At 38.1% G+C, this 19,075-nt stretch overlaps 1 protein-coding gene across 2 annotated transcripts in view; it reads right to left on the reverse strand.

Moving 5' to 3' along the window:
• FOXJ3 (forkhead box J3) overlaps positions 1-19,075 on the reverse strand; it is a 147,968-nt gene that overhangs the window by 114,447 nt on the left and 14,446 nt on the right. For both annotated transcript variants that reach the window (XM_025405848.1, XM_025405843.1), the window contains one exon: positions 8,877-8,937. In XM_025405848.1, coding sequence (XP_025261633.1) covers positions 8,877-8,920 — 44 coding nt within the window. In that variant the 5' untranslated portion in view covers positions 8,921-8,937. The remainder of the gene's footprint in view (positions 1-8,876; positions 8,938-19,075) is intronic.

Raw genomic sequence — 19,075 nt, forward strand, 5'->3', positions numbered from 1 at the left:
GCCAGTGAGGGCAGATCGCTTGAACCCAAGAGCTCTGAGACCAGCCTGGGCAACACAGGGAGACCCATCTCTACAAAGAATTTAAAAATTAGCTGGGCATGATGGCACGCGCCTGTAGTCAGTCCCAGCTACCCTAGAGACTGAGGTGGGGGAAACTCTTAAGTCCAAGAGGTTGAGGCTACCACAAGTCATAACAGTGCCACTGTACTCCAGCCTGGGCGACAAAGCAAGACCCTGTCTCAATCAAACATAAAACAGACCAGCGCTCCCCAACAGAACTTTCTCCAACAATGCAAATATCTGCATGCTGTCCAATATGACAGCCACTACCCATGTACAGCGAGTGAGCACTTAAAATGTGGCTAGTATGACTAACGAAGCGAATTTTTAATTTTACCTATTTTTAATTAACTTATATTTAAATAGCCACAAAAGGTTACTAGCTCCCATATCAGAAAACTCAAAATGCATTTTAGAGAAAGTTTCTGTAATGGTCAAATTTAAGAGGATTTTCTCATTACTCATAATTTAATTGGAACATGCCATATCTAAACATGTACATTAATAAAGATTTTACTAATTCCAAAAAATTAATAAAAATGATAATGATAAATATGGCATGATAATGCAAAGGCTATTTCTGCCACTGTCTGGGACCCAAAAGCCTAAACTTTTAACTGTATTAAATATAGTAAACATATAATATTAAATGTCAGCAACATCCTTAGCCTGAAGATCAGTGGCAAACCTGATACTACTGGTAGATATTCTAGAATCTTAGAATTTAGGATGAAGGGGAAATAGAACAAAGGAAAACAGTAAACTTTCTTCTACCCCATGTTTTTATACTGTTAGCAAAGGACACAAATCTGTCCCATTCCTTCTTTTATTCTAAAAATGACGAACCTTTTTGCTTTCTACTATTAGAAACTAGAAAAGAGGAGAAAATATGCCAGATTCCTCATGTATAAATTTAATTCCTTGAATCCTCTTCCTCTGTATGGGAAGGGGAGTATAGCCTAAACTCCTAATTTAGAAGAGTGGGTGCTCCAAATGCCTGGAGATATGTTTCTGCATTGAGTGCCACTGAACCACAAAGCTTGCCTATGATAAGCTTTCTAAGTCAAATCATACAATTACTTTTTTATTTTTCAGTATAATTTTGCACCATGTGCACTGTTAGCAAGCACGTTTTACATTTAACTCACCAGCATATTCAGTGATGCTTTGAAGTAAGAGCGGTGAAGTAAACATTAGCAACTCTATTAAAGCAAAATTAGGAAAAGTAATTTACCCAAGAGTACATGGCTAATATGTGGCAGAGAGAGATGTGAACCTGTATCTACATTATCTTAAGTCTATATACCACAGCTGCTTTATCAATACAAGTATGCCTCTAGAAATGAGGCAGCAAGAACGCTTGAAATAAATCTACCTTCTTCTGGTAGTTCTAAACAGCAGGGTCATCAATTTCAAGAGCAGGGAAATGAGGAAACAGATGGACAGGAAATTCATCTGGGGCACTCAAATATTTCTATGTGTTCCCTGGCATACAATAAGTAGACAAATAAGATCAATAATAAAAGGCATCTTTAAGGAAGAAGCGTTAACAAAAATGAGTGATAAAAAAGGATAAATACAGAAAAATGTAAGAGGAAGTGATCTCAGGTAGAAGGTATTAAATATCACCAGAAACTACTACAAGTACTACTGTATCCCAGGCTGCATACATGTGAGAATCATAAAATAAATCCTCTAATAAATGTTAGGTAATTCAGAAATGCAGAAAGGGTCCCATTTCTACAAGCCCTAAGAAACAGCAAACCTATTTTGCTTTGACCAAACCAAATTAACGGAAGTCCTAGCTCAAGCAATCGGACAAGAGAGAAAAATAAAGGGCATACAAATTAGAAAGGAAGAGGTCAAATTATCCTTGTTTACAGATGATATGATCTTGTATTTGGAAAAACCTAAAGACTCCACCAAAAAACTACTAGAACTGACAAATTCAGTAAAGTTGCAGGAGATAAAAATCAACATACAAAAACCAGAGTTTCTATATGCCAGGAGCGAACAATCCGAAAAAGAAATCAAGAAAGTAATCTCATTTACAATAGGTACAAATAAAATAAAATACCTAGGAATTAACCAAAGAAGTGAAAGACCTCCACAATGAAAACCATCAATTATTTAGGAAAGAAGCTGAAGACACCAAAAAAAGGAATGATACTCCATGTTCATGGATTAGAAGAATCAATACTGTTAAAATGTACATACTATCCAAAGCGAACTAAAGATTCAATGCACTCCCTATCAAAATACCAATGACATTCTTCACAGACATAGAAAAAAAAATCCTAAAATTTATATAAAACCACCAAAGACTCAGAATACCCAAAGCTATCCTGAGCAAAACGAACCAAACTGGAGGAATCACATTATCTGACTTCAAGTTATACTACAGAGCTATAGTAACCAAAACAGTATGGTACTGGCATAAAAACAGATATAGACCAATGAAACAGGATAGAGAACCCAGAAAACAAATACATATATCGAGAGTGAACTCATTTTTGACAAAGGTTCCAAGAACATATGATGGAAAGGATAGCCTCTTCAACAAGGTGCTGGGAAAACTGGACACCCATACGCAGAAGAGTAACACTAGACCCCTATTTCTTGCCATATACAAAAATCAAACCAAAATGGATTAAATACTTAAATCTAAGACCTCAAACTAAACTACTAAAAGAAAACACTGGGGAAACTCTCCAGGATGTTGGAGTGGGCAAAGATTACTTGAGTTACACCCCACGAGCACAGGCAACCAAAGCAAAAATAGACAAATGGGATCACATCAAGTTAAAAAGCTTCTGCACAGCAAAGGAAACAATCAAAAAAGTTAAGAGACAAGCCACAAAATGGCTGAAAATATCTGCAAACTACTCATTTGACAAAGGATTAATAACCAGAATATATAAGGAGCTCAAATAACTCTATAGGAGAAAATTTAATAATCTGATTTTTAAAATGGGCAAAAGATCTAAATAGGCATTTCTCAAAAGACATACAAATGGCAAACAGGTGTATGAAAAGGTGCTCAATGTCACTGATCATCAGAGAAATGCACATCGAAACTATAGTAACATGTCGTCTCACCCCAGTTAAAATGGCTTTTATCCAAAAGACAGACAATGACAAATGCTGGAGAGGATGTGGAGAAAAGGGAACACTGGATTTTGTACACTGTTGGAGGGAATGTATATTAGTACAACCACTACCGTGAACAGTTTGGAAGTTGCTCAAAAAAACTAAAAGTATAGCTACCATAAAGATCCAACAATCCCAGCGCTGGGTATACACTCAAAAGAAGGCAAATCCGCATATCAAAGAGATACCTGCACTCCCATATTGGTTGCAATACTGTTCACAATAGCCAAGATTTGGAAGCATCCTAAGCGTCCATCAACAGATGAATAGATAAAATATGGTACATATATACATGAGATCCTGTAATTTTCTACATGGATGGAACTGGGGGTCATTATGGTAAGTGAAATAAGCCAGGCACAAAAATACAAACTGCATGTCCTCACTTATTTGTGAGAGCTAAAAATGAAAACAACTCGGAGATAGAGTAGAAGGATGGTTACCAGAGGCTGGGAAGAGTAGTGGGGCGTCAGGGAGAGTGAGAATGGCTAATGGGTACAAAAAAATAGGAGGAGTGACTAAGATCTTGTGTTTGATAGCACAACAGGGTGACTATAGTCAGTAATAATTTAATTGTACATTTTTAAATAACTAAAATAATTGGATTCTTTGTAACACAAAGGATAAATGCTTGAGGTGATGAATATACCCCACTTATGCACTGCATGCCTGTATCAAAATATCTTATGTACCCCATAAATATACATTTTACCCACAAAAATTAAAAACTGAAACAAAATAAAATTACAAAAAATAGTCTATCGTTACAATATGTAAAAGAAGTATGTCATATGAGATACAAACATATTCACTCGTATACATAAAGCAAATAGCCAAGAAAAGCTTTTGCTTTTTCAGTAAGCTGTTGTTATTACCGAATCTGTACTTGGAAATAAAATACAGGTACATCTGAGGATTCAAATCCATCTTATCCAAACTCAGGAAACAAAAAGATTCTGCTAAACTTTTAAGATTCTACTGTTTAACAGAAATTATATCCATCACTCTCTGAACTTTTTTCTTTTTTTTGAGACGGAGTCTCACTCTGTCGCCCAGGCTGGAGTGCAGTGGCACAATCTCAGCTCACTGCAACCTCTGCCTCCCGGGTTCAAGCGATTCTCCTGCCTCAGCCTCCCAAGTAGCTGGGACTAAGGGCGAGCGCGACCACACCTGGCTAATTTTTTATATTTTTAGTTGAGACAGAGTTTCACCATATTGATTAGGCTGGTCTCAAACTCCTGACCTCGTGATCCGCCCACCTTGACCTCCCAAAGTGCTAGAATTACAGGCGTGAGCCACGGCACCTGGCCCCACTCTCTGAACTCTTACTCTTGCTATCCAAAACTCAGGAATTGAACAGATGTGAATGGCCTGCTATCCCTCACTATCCAGACTCTATCACCCAAACTCAGGATATAAATACAATAGATTCAGACTGCAAATACTTGTGAATCTTAACATAAATTTTTAATATAATTTCACAGTGTTTAAAAAACTTCTGAGGATTTTTTAAGTAATATGCAGTACTCTACCAAATCCCATAAATACTAGCTGCAAAACATCTTAGAAAATATCTTCTTGTACCCTATTTCTCAGCAGTCTGTTGGAGCAAGGAAGGCAGCTATTAGGTTATTGCCCCTCAGCTCCAAACTGCAGCACCCCTACCCGTATTCTGCTTTGTGGTGCTTGCACTAAGACTCTCTGTAAAAGCTCTCCCAAGAAGAGGCACTCAAGATGAACTGCAAGGCTGGAGGAGGAGGAAGAAAAGACTCTATCTTCCTATGTAATCTTTAGGTTTCATAAGAGCATTTCCCCAACACAGGCTTCTTCAGCCCTATAGCAGCAGGTCCTTCTAGTAGCAACAAGTGAATCCAGCTTGCAGTGTTTCCAACACTTCCAGAACTAGCTTCACCATAAACCACTGAGAGACACTAGCATCAGCCAGCAAGGTCTGGGTCCCAACTTTACAGAACCCCTCTTCCAAGCTCAGACACCAGCATCGATCATGCAGCAGCTTCTCAGAGGTCTAAGTTTCATTTCTTCGGGGACTTTCCTCTAAGTTCCTAATGTTTTCTCGTTCCCTTTGGTCCCTGAGCCCTATGGGCAGTAGCTGCTTCCTGTTGTGTCTATCTTCGTGATATTTTAGTTTTGTTTTTATCCTTTATGTTACTTAGTTAACATTTATATCTAGTTATCAATTCTATTAAAGTATTATCTCTGTTCAAATACTGGTATGGTTTCAGCCTCCCTAGAGAATCCTGAATGCTAAAATAGTCTCATGTAGAATATGATGTTGTTACAGTTACTTTTGTTGAAATGCAATTCTACCTATACTGGCAAGTAAAGTAGACCAAAGTGTCAGAGCAATCTGCTTACAATTACAGAGTATACTTAACTATCACTACAAACTATTCTGCAGTCATTTTTTTAAGGCAAATTTAGAGGGCCTTTTTCTAATTCACATTTAATATCTACTGGTATAAAAAAGGCAAGCTCTGTTTTCCCAAATTTTCTACAATAAATATGTACTACTTTGTAATCATAAAAATACAGCAAGTCTAATTTTAACAACAATTCTAACAAAGTCAGATTAAACAAGGATCCAATATCATCCACAGAAAGTAGTACTTGTTTACCTTACCCTAAATACTTAAGGAGACTGAGGGAGTTTTAATCCATTTACTAACTACCCTCTTCCAACCAACAAATTTTTTATACTTTCCTTCTATTCACTACCTTCACTTACACATAAATTGTCCACTCCCACTCATACTTGTGCCTACAAACTCCCACCTGCCTATCCATTTTCTGATTCCCAGCCACATGACCAGTTCTTCTCCACCAACTCATTTGCTTCCTGTCTTGAGGTTAGTCACTTTCTAGATATACAGATAGTATATACATGGTAGTATATACAAGAGAGATAAGGCAAACAAGCAATGTTTTTCAGTAGGTTTGAGTTACTTTAAGACTTCTGGTTGTACTCCTATTTGGGCAGTGTAGTTTGCAGGGACCATTTCTGGTTTGGGGAAGACTCTACGGGAAGTAGACTAAAATTTATTGTGGTTATTAAGTAATCCAGTTTTTCTTCCCTTCTTCGTCTCAAAACAATACTGGCTTCCACTAAGAAAAATCGGTGACAGACAATGGTCTTCTATACACAAATCTAAGAATGGGAATCCTCTGTTTCAGACGTGGACCATACAGAATATTACAGAAATGAAAGACATACATAAGGACAATAAATATCATGACTCCGATGCCATAGGGCTTCTCAGTTTATAAATTAAATGCTAGATATACAGTTATATCCCAAACAATTCTGATTGTAGAATATTGTGCTAAGGAATTATAACACAGTGAGTAAATTGTAACATAACTTATATTACCTCTTCTCTTTCATCAAACAAAAGTTACACACATATTATTCCTAACCCAATGTCATATAAGGGCTTAACCTGGCCGGGCGCGGTGGCTCACGCCTGTAATCCCAGCACTTTGGGAGGCCGAGGCGGGCGGATCACAAGGTCAGGAGATCGAGACCATGGTGAAACCCCGTCTCTACTAAAAATAGAAAAAATTAGCCGGGCGCGGTGGCGGGCGCCTGTAGTCCCAGCTACTCGGGAGGCTGAGGCAGGAGAATGGCGTGAACCCGGGAGGCGAAGCTTGCAGTGAGCCGAGATTGCGCCACTGCACTCCAGCCTGGGCGACAGAGCCAGACTCTGTCTCAAAAAAAAAAAAAAAAAAAAAAAAAAGGGCTTAACCTAAACATAAATATAGTATTCACAGAGATTTAAAATTTCAGTCAATTACCTTAATATATGAGTGTTTCAGCATTTCACACAACTAAAATATCTTAAGGAAGTCTAATCAGTAGAAAGTGGACGCTAAAGAAACAACAGTCATTTTACAAAAAAAAAAAAAACTTTTCCACTGAGAAATAGGACAGTCAGCCTTGACTTGCAAAACGTCAAGTACATAAAAACTACAAAGGTAACTTCATTGTTCATTTTGTCTGTGTGTGTGTGTGTGTGTGTGTGTGTGTGGCATTCCGGAAAATCAGGATTGCTCTCAAGCGTAAGGATTCCTTCATTCCCAATCATGGTTCTGGCAATTTTGTAATCTCTCCTCTCTCTCCTTCTGCCCTCCAAAGCTGGGCAATTATAACCCTTCCTCATCTACGCTGCTGCAACCACAATGACCTCCTCCATTGCTCCTCAAACATACAAGGCAGCCTCCCGCCTTGGACCTTCCTGCACTCCCTCTGTGCCTCAAGAATGCTCAACTACCACTTATCCAATATATGGCTCACTCCATCATACTTTAAGATCTTCATTCAAATGTCCCCTTTTTTAGTGAAGGCTTCCCTTAGGACTGGCCTGTCTAAAATAACACATACTCCTATTATTTCCTATTCCTCTTCTCTATTTTTCTCCTTAACCCTTATCATATCACTAACAGATACTTACACTATTTTCTTTATTAATTGTCCCTCCACCAAAATGTAAATTCCATGATTACAGGATTTTTACATGTTATGCTCATTGCTATGCCCCAACATTTAGAACAGTGCCTGACAACAGTAGATGCTCAATATGCTAGATGAATAAACGATATGGCTGACTACACAACCACATGTAACTAGCAGGTCCTGCCATCAACACTTCATACTCTAAGATTTCAATTAGCAGATTAGGTTTAGATCATTTTTCACTCTGGGAACCATGACAATCCTTCAGGGGCCAATGTGAAGGTAGAACATGGAAGCCTAAGCCAGCAAAAACAGTCATATATTTATCTGTTTTGCTAATTTGACTTCACATATTAATTGATTGGCAAAACTGATCTGGTGACTTCAAAAATCTGAAACCACAGGGTCGTACACAACAAAACAGTTCCTACTTTTTACATTTCTCATGTTTTATTGTAAATTAGAGAAATCTAGATATTATATTTTTACCATCCCTTAGAAAGAAATTAAAATTAGTATCTTCAGTCTTACTTTGATTGCTACAAAGGCAATCAAAATTTACTATGTTCTAATTAAATTGAGTAGAAAGCAGATTAGCTTTTTTTTTTTTTGAGATGGAGTTTCGCTCTTGTTGCCCAGGCTGGAGTGCAATGGCACAATCTCAGCTGACTGCAACCTCTGCCTCCTGGGTTCAAGCGATTCTCCTGCCTCAGCCTCCCGAGTAGCTAGGATTACAGGTGTGAGCCACCACACCTGGCCAATTATTTTGTATTTTCAGTAGAGACAGGGTTTCACCATGTTGGCCAGGCTAGTCTCGAACTCCTGACCTCAGGTGATCCACCCGCCTCAGCCTCCCAAAATGCTGGGAGTACAAGTGTGAGTCACCGCACTTGGCCCAGATTAGTCTTTTTAAAAGAAACACAAAGAAGTGTTAATTATGTTGTTTCATGTACAAATTACCACCACACTATACTCAGTTCACTAAATGAAGATTAAAAGCATATCCAAATCCCATTACCACAAAAATTTCAGTAAGCAGAAATATCACTCCATTCCGCCAAATTGCACTACTTGACAAAACAAGCTACAATACTTTATTCTGAATCTCACCCTGAAATTCATTGCAATATAAGGTGACCAGTCTAACTTTTAAAATGTTGCATGTTCTAATAAAGAAAAAAAAAAGAGCACTCACCTTAATGAAGTTACAGATGGACAAGCCTGTCCATACAAACCCATCTGGCCACAAAGAGAATCTGAAAAGTAAAGAAGAGTTAGTTATCAGATGCTGCAAAGTAAATTAAATTAAATCGTAAGTCTCACTTTAGATTTACTTTAAAACACTCTCAAAACAGAAGTAAAATGCTAAAAGAATCACCCTTATCAGAACACAAACTTACATGAAAGAAAAATGCCACTGAGTCATAAGAGGGATTACACTAAGACAGACAAACATATCAGGAAGCCTACAGACATTATCAGGCGGCATAACAGAAATAGATACATTATATCTGTAACATCTAAAGAAGCTGAGATTTCATAAGATTTAACAAATGATTATGGCTATGTTATAGAGAGTGTCCAAACTGTTTTAGTAGAGTCCTAGGGATTCTAGAAAGATGCCCAAAAGCTACCAGAGTTAAGCATGCAGGTTTCAACCCCCAAATAAGTGCCCCACCAAATCTATTCCTCCAGCAAAATAGTGCTACCTTTATTGGTTTTAAATATTTGACTTCACAAAGACTTCATCTAAGAAGCAGTTCCACTGCTTTAAAAAAAAAACAAAAAGTAGTAGTAATAGTAGTAGTAGTAGTAGCAGTAATAGCAGCAGCAGCAGTAGTAAAGAGAAGCACTGAAACCGAAAGAGCTTTGAATTCAAATTCTAGGTTTTAGGTTGAAATTCTAACAGTGGCACTACTGAGACCTTAAAGAATTTATATAACTTCAGTGAACCTCAGTTTCTTCATCTGTAACGTGGGGCTAATACCACCTACATAACTTTATTCAAAGGGGATTAAACTCCAAGCTTGTTGTTAGAATTAAATAAATCAACAAATGTAAAAGTGTCTATCAGCACTACTACGGAGCACATGGGAGAGTATCAGTATTTTCATTAGGCAGAAGGATGATCCACAAATGCCTAATGGTAACATAAATGCGATAAGGTAAAATGGGTTTAAGTGTATACATATGCATATACTGCACAAGTGGCAGAACTGTGAGCAACTAAAGAGAGCATGTTCAGTCTGAAGGGATCAGGGCTATTCCCAGTTCTAGTCAATTGTTGCTAGGCAGGAGCATTATACGCCCAGCATTTTAAGAACTTCCAATTTTTCAAGAGAAACCAAAAAAATCCAAAATTTTATCTGCAATCTCTTGATTTTTTATTTTAACTTTTTTTAAAAATACAGATGGGGTCTCGCTATGTTGCCCAGGCTGATCTTGAACTTCTGGGCTCAAGTGATCCTCCTGCCTCGGCCTCCCAAAGTGCTAAGCTTACAGGCATAAGTCACTGCACCTGGCCCTGATTTTCATTTCCTAAATACTATGTGGGCCAAACGGAAACTGGATTTTGCTCCAAGTCTGTAACCTTTGGTTTAAAAGGTGATTGAAGTCCCTGCATCCAATAATTATCCCGCATACACTGAAGAGAGAGACAGATAAGACATTTCTATTTCTGCCAGAGTGACAGGATGGATGGCTCGATCTCATACCCACTGAAAATAACTAAAACGCTGAGTAAAATATCTTAAAATCTTTACATATAAATCAAAAACTTGACAGAAAATCAGGTATGATCAGAATCCAAAAACTAAGTGAAACAGTGGAAACTAGAAAGGTATGCAGAGTACTGATACCAGCTTTCCTTCACCTTTAGGGCAATATGCGAAGCACTATGAATTCTGGCTTGCAATTCCAAGACCTTATGGGACCCAATGTACAAGATGCAACAACGTTCAGATCTTAACCAAGAGAACTGCCAGGAAAACTGCTTTTTTAACCTTAGCACTTAGGGCTGGTGAGGGGATCCAGGACTATGACAGCAGTAAGGTACAAGAGGCAGCAATGTTCAGTTCTCAACCAAGTAAACTGCCAGGAAAACTACTTTTTTAACCTCGGCACTCGGTGCTGGGAGAGGATCAGGGACTGTGACAGCAGTGCAAGGGTGTCTTCCCTGATATTTTACAACCACAAGCTGATCTTCCCCTATGGTTTTAAAAGCTTCATACCAGCCGGGCACAGTTGCTTAGGCCTGTAATCCCAGCACTTTGGGAGGCCGAGGCAGCCGGATCACCTGAGGTCAGGAGTTTGAGACCAGCCTGACCAATATGATGAAACCTCCGTCTATACTAAAAATACAAAAAACTTAGCCAGGCATGGCGGCATGTGCCTGTAATCCCAGCTACTTGGGAGGCTGAGACAGAAGAATCGCTTGAAGCTGGGAGGCAGAGGTTGCAGTGAGCCAACATCACGCCACTGCACTCCAGCCTAGGCAATAAGAGCAAAACTCCGTCTCAGGGAAGAAAAAAAAAAAAAAGCTTCATACCTAGAATTTTGTTTAGGGTAGCCCTAGGATGGTTGTATCTCCCACCCAATCTTGATAGAAGCAAATGTACATTCTCTCTGGAGGAAATCACCTTTGATCTAAGCCTGGAAAAATTCCCACAGGTAAGACCTCAAAATAACTGTATTCATAATTAAAAATCACAAAACCCAGAAGGAAATCAGCCACTCATAGCAAAATACAGCAGAAACATCAGTTAGCACAATAAAACCACAAGGAATTCAGATATAAAAATTACTAGACATCCTTGGGACCAGAGTCCGGCGTGGACAGCCCCTCATCCTGGGAAATGGGGTGTGGCTGAAAAGGCAGCCTTCCCCTCAGCTGTCATGGAACACACTTTCGTGGGGAACCTGGCGCTAAACCACTCACAGATGACCTGCTTCTGGGTCAGGGTTTTGTACATAGCACAGCAGATTAAAAAAAAAAAAAAATTACTAGACATCCTTTTCTAGTGTTTTACTGTATGCGTGATCTACCTAGTCTTGTATTTTAGTTGCCTATATGTAGATAGATCTCAAATCTTCATCTCTATAGATCTCAAATCTTCATCTCTAGCAGAGATCAATCTCCTGATCTCCAAACAAATATCTAACATTCTGTCCCGGAAATCCCAAATTTACCATGTTTAAAACTGAATTCATCATCTTCTCTTAATATACTTCCTTCCTGGATAAAATGGCACAGCCTTTTCATCTAAGAATGGCTTTCAGGTTTCTAGCTTAACTCTTTACTTTTCGTTAGAGCAGACTAATTTTTTTCCAACTCTTAGTCTCTATGAGGAATTACTTCAGTAAACACTCCTGGCCTCTTAGCCCATTCCTCTCCAAAGAGGTAAATTGGTTAGTACATAGAGCTAACTTAACAAAAGAACTGAGTACCAGGGACTCAGACTCTTTTCATTTTTTTGAGATGGAGTTTTCACTCTTGTTGCCCAGGCTGGAGTGCAATGGCGCCAACTCGGCTCACTGCAACCTCCGCCTCCTGGGTTCAAGCAATCCTCCTGTCTCAGCCTCTCAAGTAGATGGGATTACAGGCCTGTACCACCATGCCTGGCTACTTTTTTGTATTTAGTAGACGGGGTTTCACCATGTTGGTCAGGCTGGTCTTGAACTGCTGACCTCAGGTGATCCACCTGCCTCGGCTGGGATCCCAAAGTGCTGGGATTACAGGCTTGAGCCACCACGCCCAGCCCTCAGTCTCTGTCCTCCCTCTCCATCCAGGATTCTACAAGGCAATGATCTGAGTGTGTCCACTCTGCTGACCCAAACATCCTCTAGGGTGAACTGTCCCATTGACAGATGGGGATGAGGGCCTGCAGAAAGTCAGCCAACTCATTTGGCTCTTAAACCTAAGTCACGTTCTACAATACAGGTTTTATCAAAAACAAAGGCAACTCCTTTGAAAGTTAAACACAGAGTTACCATAAACCCCAGCAATTACGGGCATATATATCTCCAAGAGAATTTAAATGTTCCTACAAAACCATGCACACAAATGATTGGTTGCACACAAATGTGCAGCATTACTCATAAAGCCAAAAAGTGAAAATAACCCAAATGCTTGTCAACTAATGAACGGATAAACAAAATATGGTTTATCTAAGTAATAACCATGTAAGACACAATGCAACTTCATTCAGCCATAAAAAGGAATGAAGTACTTTTACATGCTACAACATAGATGAACCTTGAAAGCCTTATGCTAAGAGAAAAAGACACAAAAGACCACATGCTGTATGCTTCCATTTATATAAAATGTCCAGAATAGGCAAATCTATAGAAATGAAAAGTAGACTGGTGGTTGCCAGGAGATGGGGGAAGAGAGGGAGATTGCACATGGGAAGTCACTGCTAGGAGGTTTCTTTTTAGAGTGATGAAAATGGCCTAATTGATAGTGGTAATGGTTGCACAATCTTGTGAATATATTAAAAACTACTGAATTGTACACTTTAAAATGGTGAACTTCACAGTATGTGATTTTTACCTGAATAAAAAGCTAATTTTTTTAAAGGTACTGTCTTGCTTCTTCATCTGTAGGTTCTTATTTCTCAGTCAGTTCAAAACTCAGGCAAGGGAAAATGATCTCATATACTGAATTGTCCAAACATCAACACCCTTAGTACCTCCAATAAGTTACCATTTACTACCAAATTCTAACTTCTAATTATCTTTCTAATCTGCTCTAGCTTCAATGCCTTAGTCCCAGTGTTATTCATTTTTCCTCTAGATCACTGTCCTTAAATGACATCCTGAACCCTAGGCTTATTGACTGAAAGAACAAACATATACCAGTCTTCTCCCTACCCAAGCAACTGAACAACCAACAGGAAATCTCACAAAAGAAGACTAAGGTTCACATTGAAGTCGGGAAATTTCGAAGTCCTCCAAGTCACAAACAAATCTCTGTGGCATCAAGTATAGTTGAACAATGATATTAACTCATTCAATTACATCCATATTTACATGGTTTTATTTGGTGCCAACAGCATAAATCTCCAAATCTTTTGAAAACTAATATGTATCAAGAAAGAGTAGAATGTCACAACCAGAATATGAGTACTAAAAGCCAGGCATTAGCTAATGAATATGCTGCAATATAAGCTATTTACTGTATTATATTCCATTACCAATAGAAAAGCATGGAATTCCTTTTAACATAAGCAGTATTCAAGTATACATTAAACTGAGTTACAAACTATCCACATTTAGGAAGAAGCCATCATAACACACTAACAGCTGTATAATAACATATTATTTGGGGGCATGGAGTGAAATAGAACTAAGTGTTTTGAAAAAGCTCTGAATACGTTCTTTTTGTTTTTAAGATATAGGGTCTTGCTTTGTTGCCCAGGCTGGAGTACAGTGGCCAGATGAAAGATCACTGCAGCCTCGAACTTCTGGGCTCAAGCAATCCTCTTGCCTCAGCCTCCCTAGTATCTGGGACCACAGGTGCACACCACTGCATTGGGCTAATTTTTTTTATTTTTTATGTTTTGTAAAAATAAGGTCTTGCTGTGTTGTCCAGGCTGATGTCAAACTTCTGGCCTCAAACGATCCTCCCACCTCAGCCTCCCAAAGCACTGGGATTACAGGCATGAGTGATCACACCCAGCCCGAAATACTTATGAGCTCTCTCCCCTTTCCCACCTACACAGAAATGTAACACTTTATAATTTACAAAAAACTTACTACCACTCTTGACCTTGCGGCTGAAGACTCAAGACTGGAATCCCAACTATTTTATTGACAATTACCTTGGATATGTTAACTTCCCTAAGGCTTAATTTCCTCCTTCATAAGAAAGGAAAAATGCAGTAAATGCCTCAGTTACTATGACAGTAGTTTGAATGAAAGCATCAGCGTAACACCAGACAAAGGTAATAATTAAACATTTGTTAAAACTATTACACTCAGGAATGGAAAACCAAACGTTATATGTTCTCAAAAGTGGGAGCTATGAGGATGCAAAGGAGTAAGAATGATATAATGGACTTTGGGGACTCAGGGGAAAGGGTGGGAGTGGAGTGAAGGATAAAAGACTACACATTGGATACAGTGTACACTGCTTGGGTGATGGGTGTGCCAAAATCTCAGAAATCACCACTAAAGAACTTATTCATGTAACTAAGCACCACTTGTCCCCAAAAACCTACCGAGATAAAAAAAATAAAAATTCATTTATTTTATTTATTTAAAAAAACTGTTACAGCTCTAGAGACCAAGAAGCTATTCCATTTTTTTTTTTACTTCTGAATTCAGCCCTATCTTTCCAAAAGACTTGAAAGTATAAAATTCACTAACATCCATGAAGAAACAAACCCTTTGATTGAAGAAACTTGACTGAACATTGTAGATTATTATACCATTAGTCACAGGTAATCATTAAAGCAGTCGCAGAAATAACCTGTATCCTAATCAACCCAAATAGAAGAAATGTGCCAGAGGGAAGAGTAAAGGGAAAAGAATCCTGATGAGTGAGAAGCAATCAGCTGTTCATCCCAGCTCCTCTAGCTAAACCTGAAGGCAGTGGTACAGCTTGAGCTAAGAAGTCATCTGCTTTCAGAGAGCAATTAAAATCATGAGGATCTTCAATCAGAAGTGAGGCCACACAGATAATTAAAACAAACAATTAAAAAAAAAAAAAAAAAAAAAAAAACTTGAGGAAGTTGGACTGCAGATAGCAGCAAGTGATTTAAGAGGGAGAAAGGCAATAGTGTTCAGTGTAGATCAGGAAGGATAAAAACTGAAAAGAGAATACTGGCTTTTAATAGAAGATAATAATACTACATTGGGTGAGTTTTGTGGAATAGTGAAGGCAAAAATTAGCACGGATAGGGGTTAAGATTCAGGAGTGAAAGAAAAATAAAAGTTTAGCTACAAATTGTATTAAATTAAGTAGAAAGTGTAATAACAGAAGTTATAGATTAAGAATTCAGGAATGGTAAAGAATGTTAGAACTTTCATCACATTATCTCTATTACCCTATTTTAATCTTCATAAATAGAAACAGAAAACAGAAAAGCTTGTCACCATCTGATATGATTTTTATTTCTCCCCCATCAGAATGTGAGCTCCATATTTCATTCTCTGTTATATTCCCAAAACCTAGTATAAAGCCAGCATTCATATTTTTTCAGTGAATGAATAAACCAGATTCTTCAAAAGTTGGGGGGAAAAAAGAAACTTTACTTAATACAGTCTTTTGTATCCAGCACTTTTCTCTACTTCTAAGCAATTTAGGACCAGTCTGCAGTTAGAAGATGAAGTTAGGTATCCAGAATATATAAATCTTACAACTCAATAACGAGAAGACTAATAATCCAATTTAATAATGGGCAAGAATCTGAACACACATTTCTACAAAGAAGATATATGAATGTCCAATAAATACATGAAAAGATGTTCAGAATAATTAATCACTAGGGAAATAAATTTATTTATTTATTTATTTATTTTGGAGACGGAGTTTTGCTCTTGTCACCCAGACTGGAGTGCAGTAGCTGAACTCGGCTCACTGCAGCCTCCAACTCCCGTGTTCAAGTGATTCTCCTGCCTCAGCCTCCCAAGTAGCTGGGATTACAGGCATGTGCCACCATGCTCAGCTAATTTTTTTTGTATTTTTAGTAGAGACAGGGTTTCACCATGTTGGTCAAGCTGGTCTCAAACTCCTGATATAAGGTGATCCGCCCACCTCGGCCTCCCAAAGTGCTGAGATTACAGGTGGGAGCCACTGCACCCAGCCGGGAAATACAAATTAAAACAAGACACCACTTCATACCCACTAGGATGGCTATAATCAAAAAGACACAAAATAACAAGTGTTGCAAAAATATGAAGAAATTCAAACTTTCATGCATTGCTAGTACAAGTGTAAAATAGTGTTGCTACTTTGGGAAAGTTTGGCAGTTCATCAAAAAGTCAGACATTAAGAGTTACCATATGACCCAGAAATTCTGTACCCAAGAAATGAAAACATACATTCACACAAAAATCTGTATAAGAATGTTCACAGCAGTATTAAATCACAATAGCAAAAAAATGAAAATAGGCCGGGTGCAGTAGCTCACACCTGTAATCCCAGCACTGTGGGAGGCCAAGGCAGGCAAATCTCTTGAGCCCAGGAATTCAAGATCAGTCTGGGCAACACGGCAAGATCCCATCTCTACAAAAAACACAAAATTTAGCTAGGCACTGTGGGTTGTGCCTGTAGTTCTGGCTACTCAGGAGGCTGAGGCGGAAGGATCAATTGAGCCCAAGAGGTGGAGGCTGCAGTGAGCTGTGATCATGTCACTGCTTTCCAGCTCAGCGACAAAGCAAGACCCTGTTTTGTTTTGTTTTGTTAAAAACATCGAAATAATCCAAATGCCCATCAACTGATGAATGGATACGTTATATCCACATAACGGAATACTGTTTTGACAACAAAAAGGAATAAATATTATAACATGTATAACCCTTAACAACATTATGCTAAGTGAAAGAAACCAGTCATAAAAGATTACGTATTGTAAGATTCCATTTACATCAAACATCCAAAATAGGCAATGTTAGTAATTAGATAGCAGTTTCTTAGGGTTAGCAGTAAGAGAAAAAGTAAATGGAGAATAGGGACTGACTGCTATGAGGTATGGGGTTTCTTTGCAAGGGAGGAGAAAAACATTCTAAAATTAGACTGTAGCAATGGTTGCACAACCTTGTGAATACACTAAAAAACACTGAATTTTAACTTTAACTAGGTGAACTGGATGGTTTGTGAATTATATCTCAACAAAGCTGTTAGGAAAAAAAATTAAGTTCAGAACCACCACACACAAATGTTTTTATTCCTGCTTCCTGCTGCTTCTCTCACTAGTGCCACAGGATCCACTCCCAAACCCCACAGCTGGAACAGCAAAGGGAGAGTAAAACTAACTACCTCACCAGAAAACAACTCTAGAAAAAACAATTACTTACAAATCTATAACCCCATGAACCATTCAATAGTTTTCTGGTGGCCTCCACTATTTTCAAACCATACTGTTTATTCACTAAACACATTTAATGAAGATACATGTACGGCCAATAAAAAAGTTTCATACACCTGAAAAAATTATCAAGGAAACTACTAATATCTACAAATCGACTACTTAGGCTATACCCCCCTCTCCTCCTAAAACAAGACCAGGGCCAGGAGGAGACTAACAGAATATGAAAAAAATTAGCTTTGGCTTTTAAAGACTGTTTTAACAGTAGGAAGTATACGTAATTGCCTCTTTTCCTCCGTATTTTAGGACTAGTGTCAATAAAACAGGTGGTGAGTGTGGGGAAGGGGGGCTTCCTGGCCAAACATCACACAGCTATAACTTCTTCCAAACCCCAAACCTTACTTCCTGCAATTTATGTAAACAGATCACAGGCCACCCTCTTCAAACTAAATCATAACCCAAGCAAATAGCACAAGATTCTATTTCTGGGTCTGTCATTAACTCACTAGATAATCCTGAGGCTTCAGTCTCTCTACTTTGCTCAAAAACTTAACTACCTCATATCTGGTCCCAAAATCTTATCATGTGGTCTAATGAAGACTTTCCCAATTTACAGATTTATTTTTACTGAGAACCTGACAAAGGTATATGAAATTAGATCACATTGTATGTTTAAATACTGAAATTATATGGTATATGAAATTAGATCACATTATATGTTTAAAGGTATATGAAATTAGATATATGAAATCAGAGGTATATGAAATTATATCACATTATATGTTTAAAGGTACATGAAATTAGATCACATTATATGTTTAAACCACCTTTATTGAATATACACGAAATATGAAAAATCCAAAAGATTATCTACTAAAAAAATGTTGAACTCTTACACTTTAAGCAACATTTAAAGGTATTCACTAAACAAAGATAGAATAAGCTTTTGGAGGGCTAAAGGCTATGAGGCTTTAAATTTGAGCTCAGTTATATTTAGAAAACCAAGATGCCACTTCTCTGGATCCTGTATCTTTATCTTGGGCATTTGATTCATGTGCTTTGCCTGGTGTAATTCAAAGCAACAGATCCTACCCATGTTGCTGAAAATTCCACTGAACCTAACAGAACTTACTGGCTGTCAGAGGAATAAAATGCTGTACTGAAACTGAAAAGATAGGAAGCCATGAAGTCTCCACTGCCAGAGATGTTTAACAAAATAAAAATTACCTGCCTTGTTCCCAAAGTCAGTAAACAAACCACTACTGACTTTATGATCATTTCTATCCCATTCCTGGAAATCCTGATTTAGGTGAAACTTGGGAAATCTAGTAATTAAAAGTTATCTCAGGTGATTCTGATGTAG

The sequence above is a fragment of the Theropithecus gelada genome, chromosome 1, assembly GCF_003255815.1.
Source record: "Theropithecus gelada isolate Dixy chromosome 1, Tgel_1.0, whole genome shotgun sequence".
NCBI classification, from domain to species: domain Eukaryota; kingdom Metazoa; phylum Chordata; class Mammalia; order Primates; family Cercopithecidae; genus Theropithecus; species Theropithecus gelada.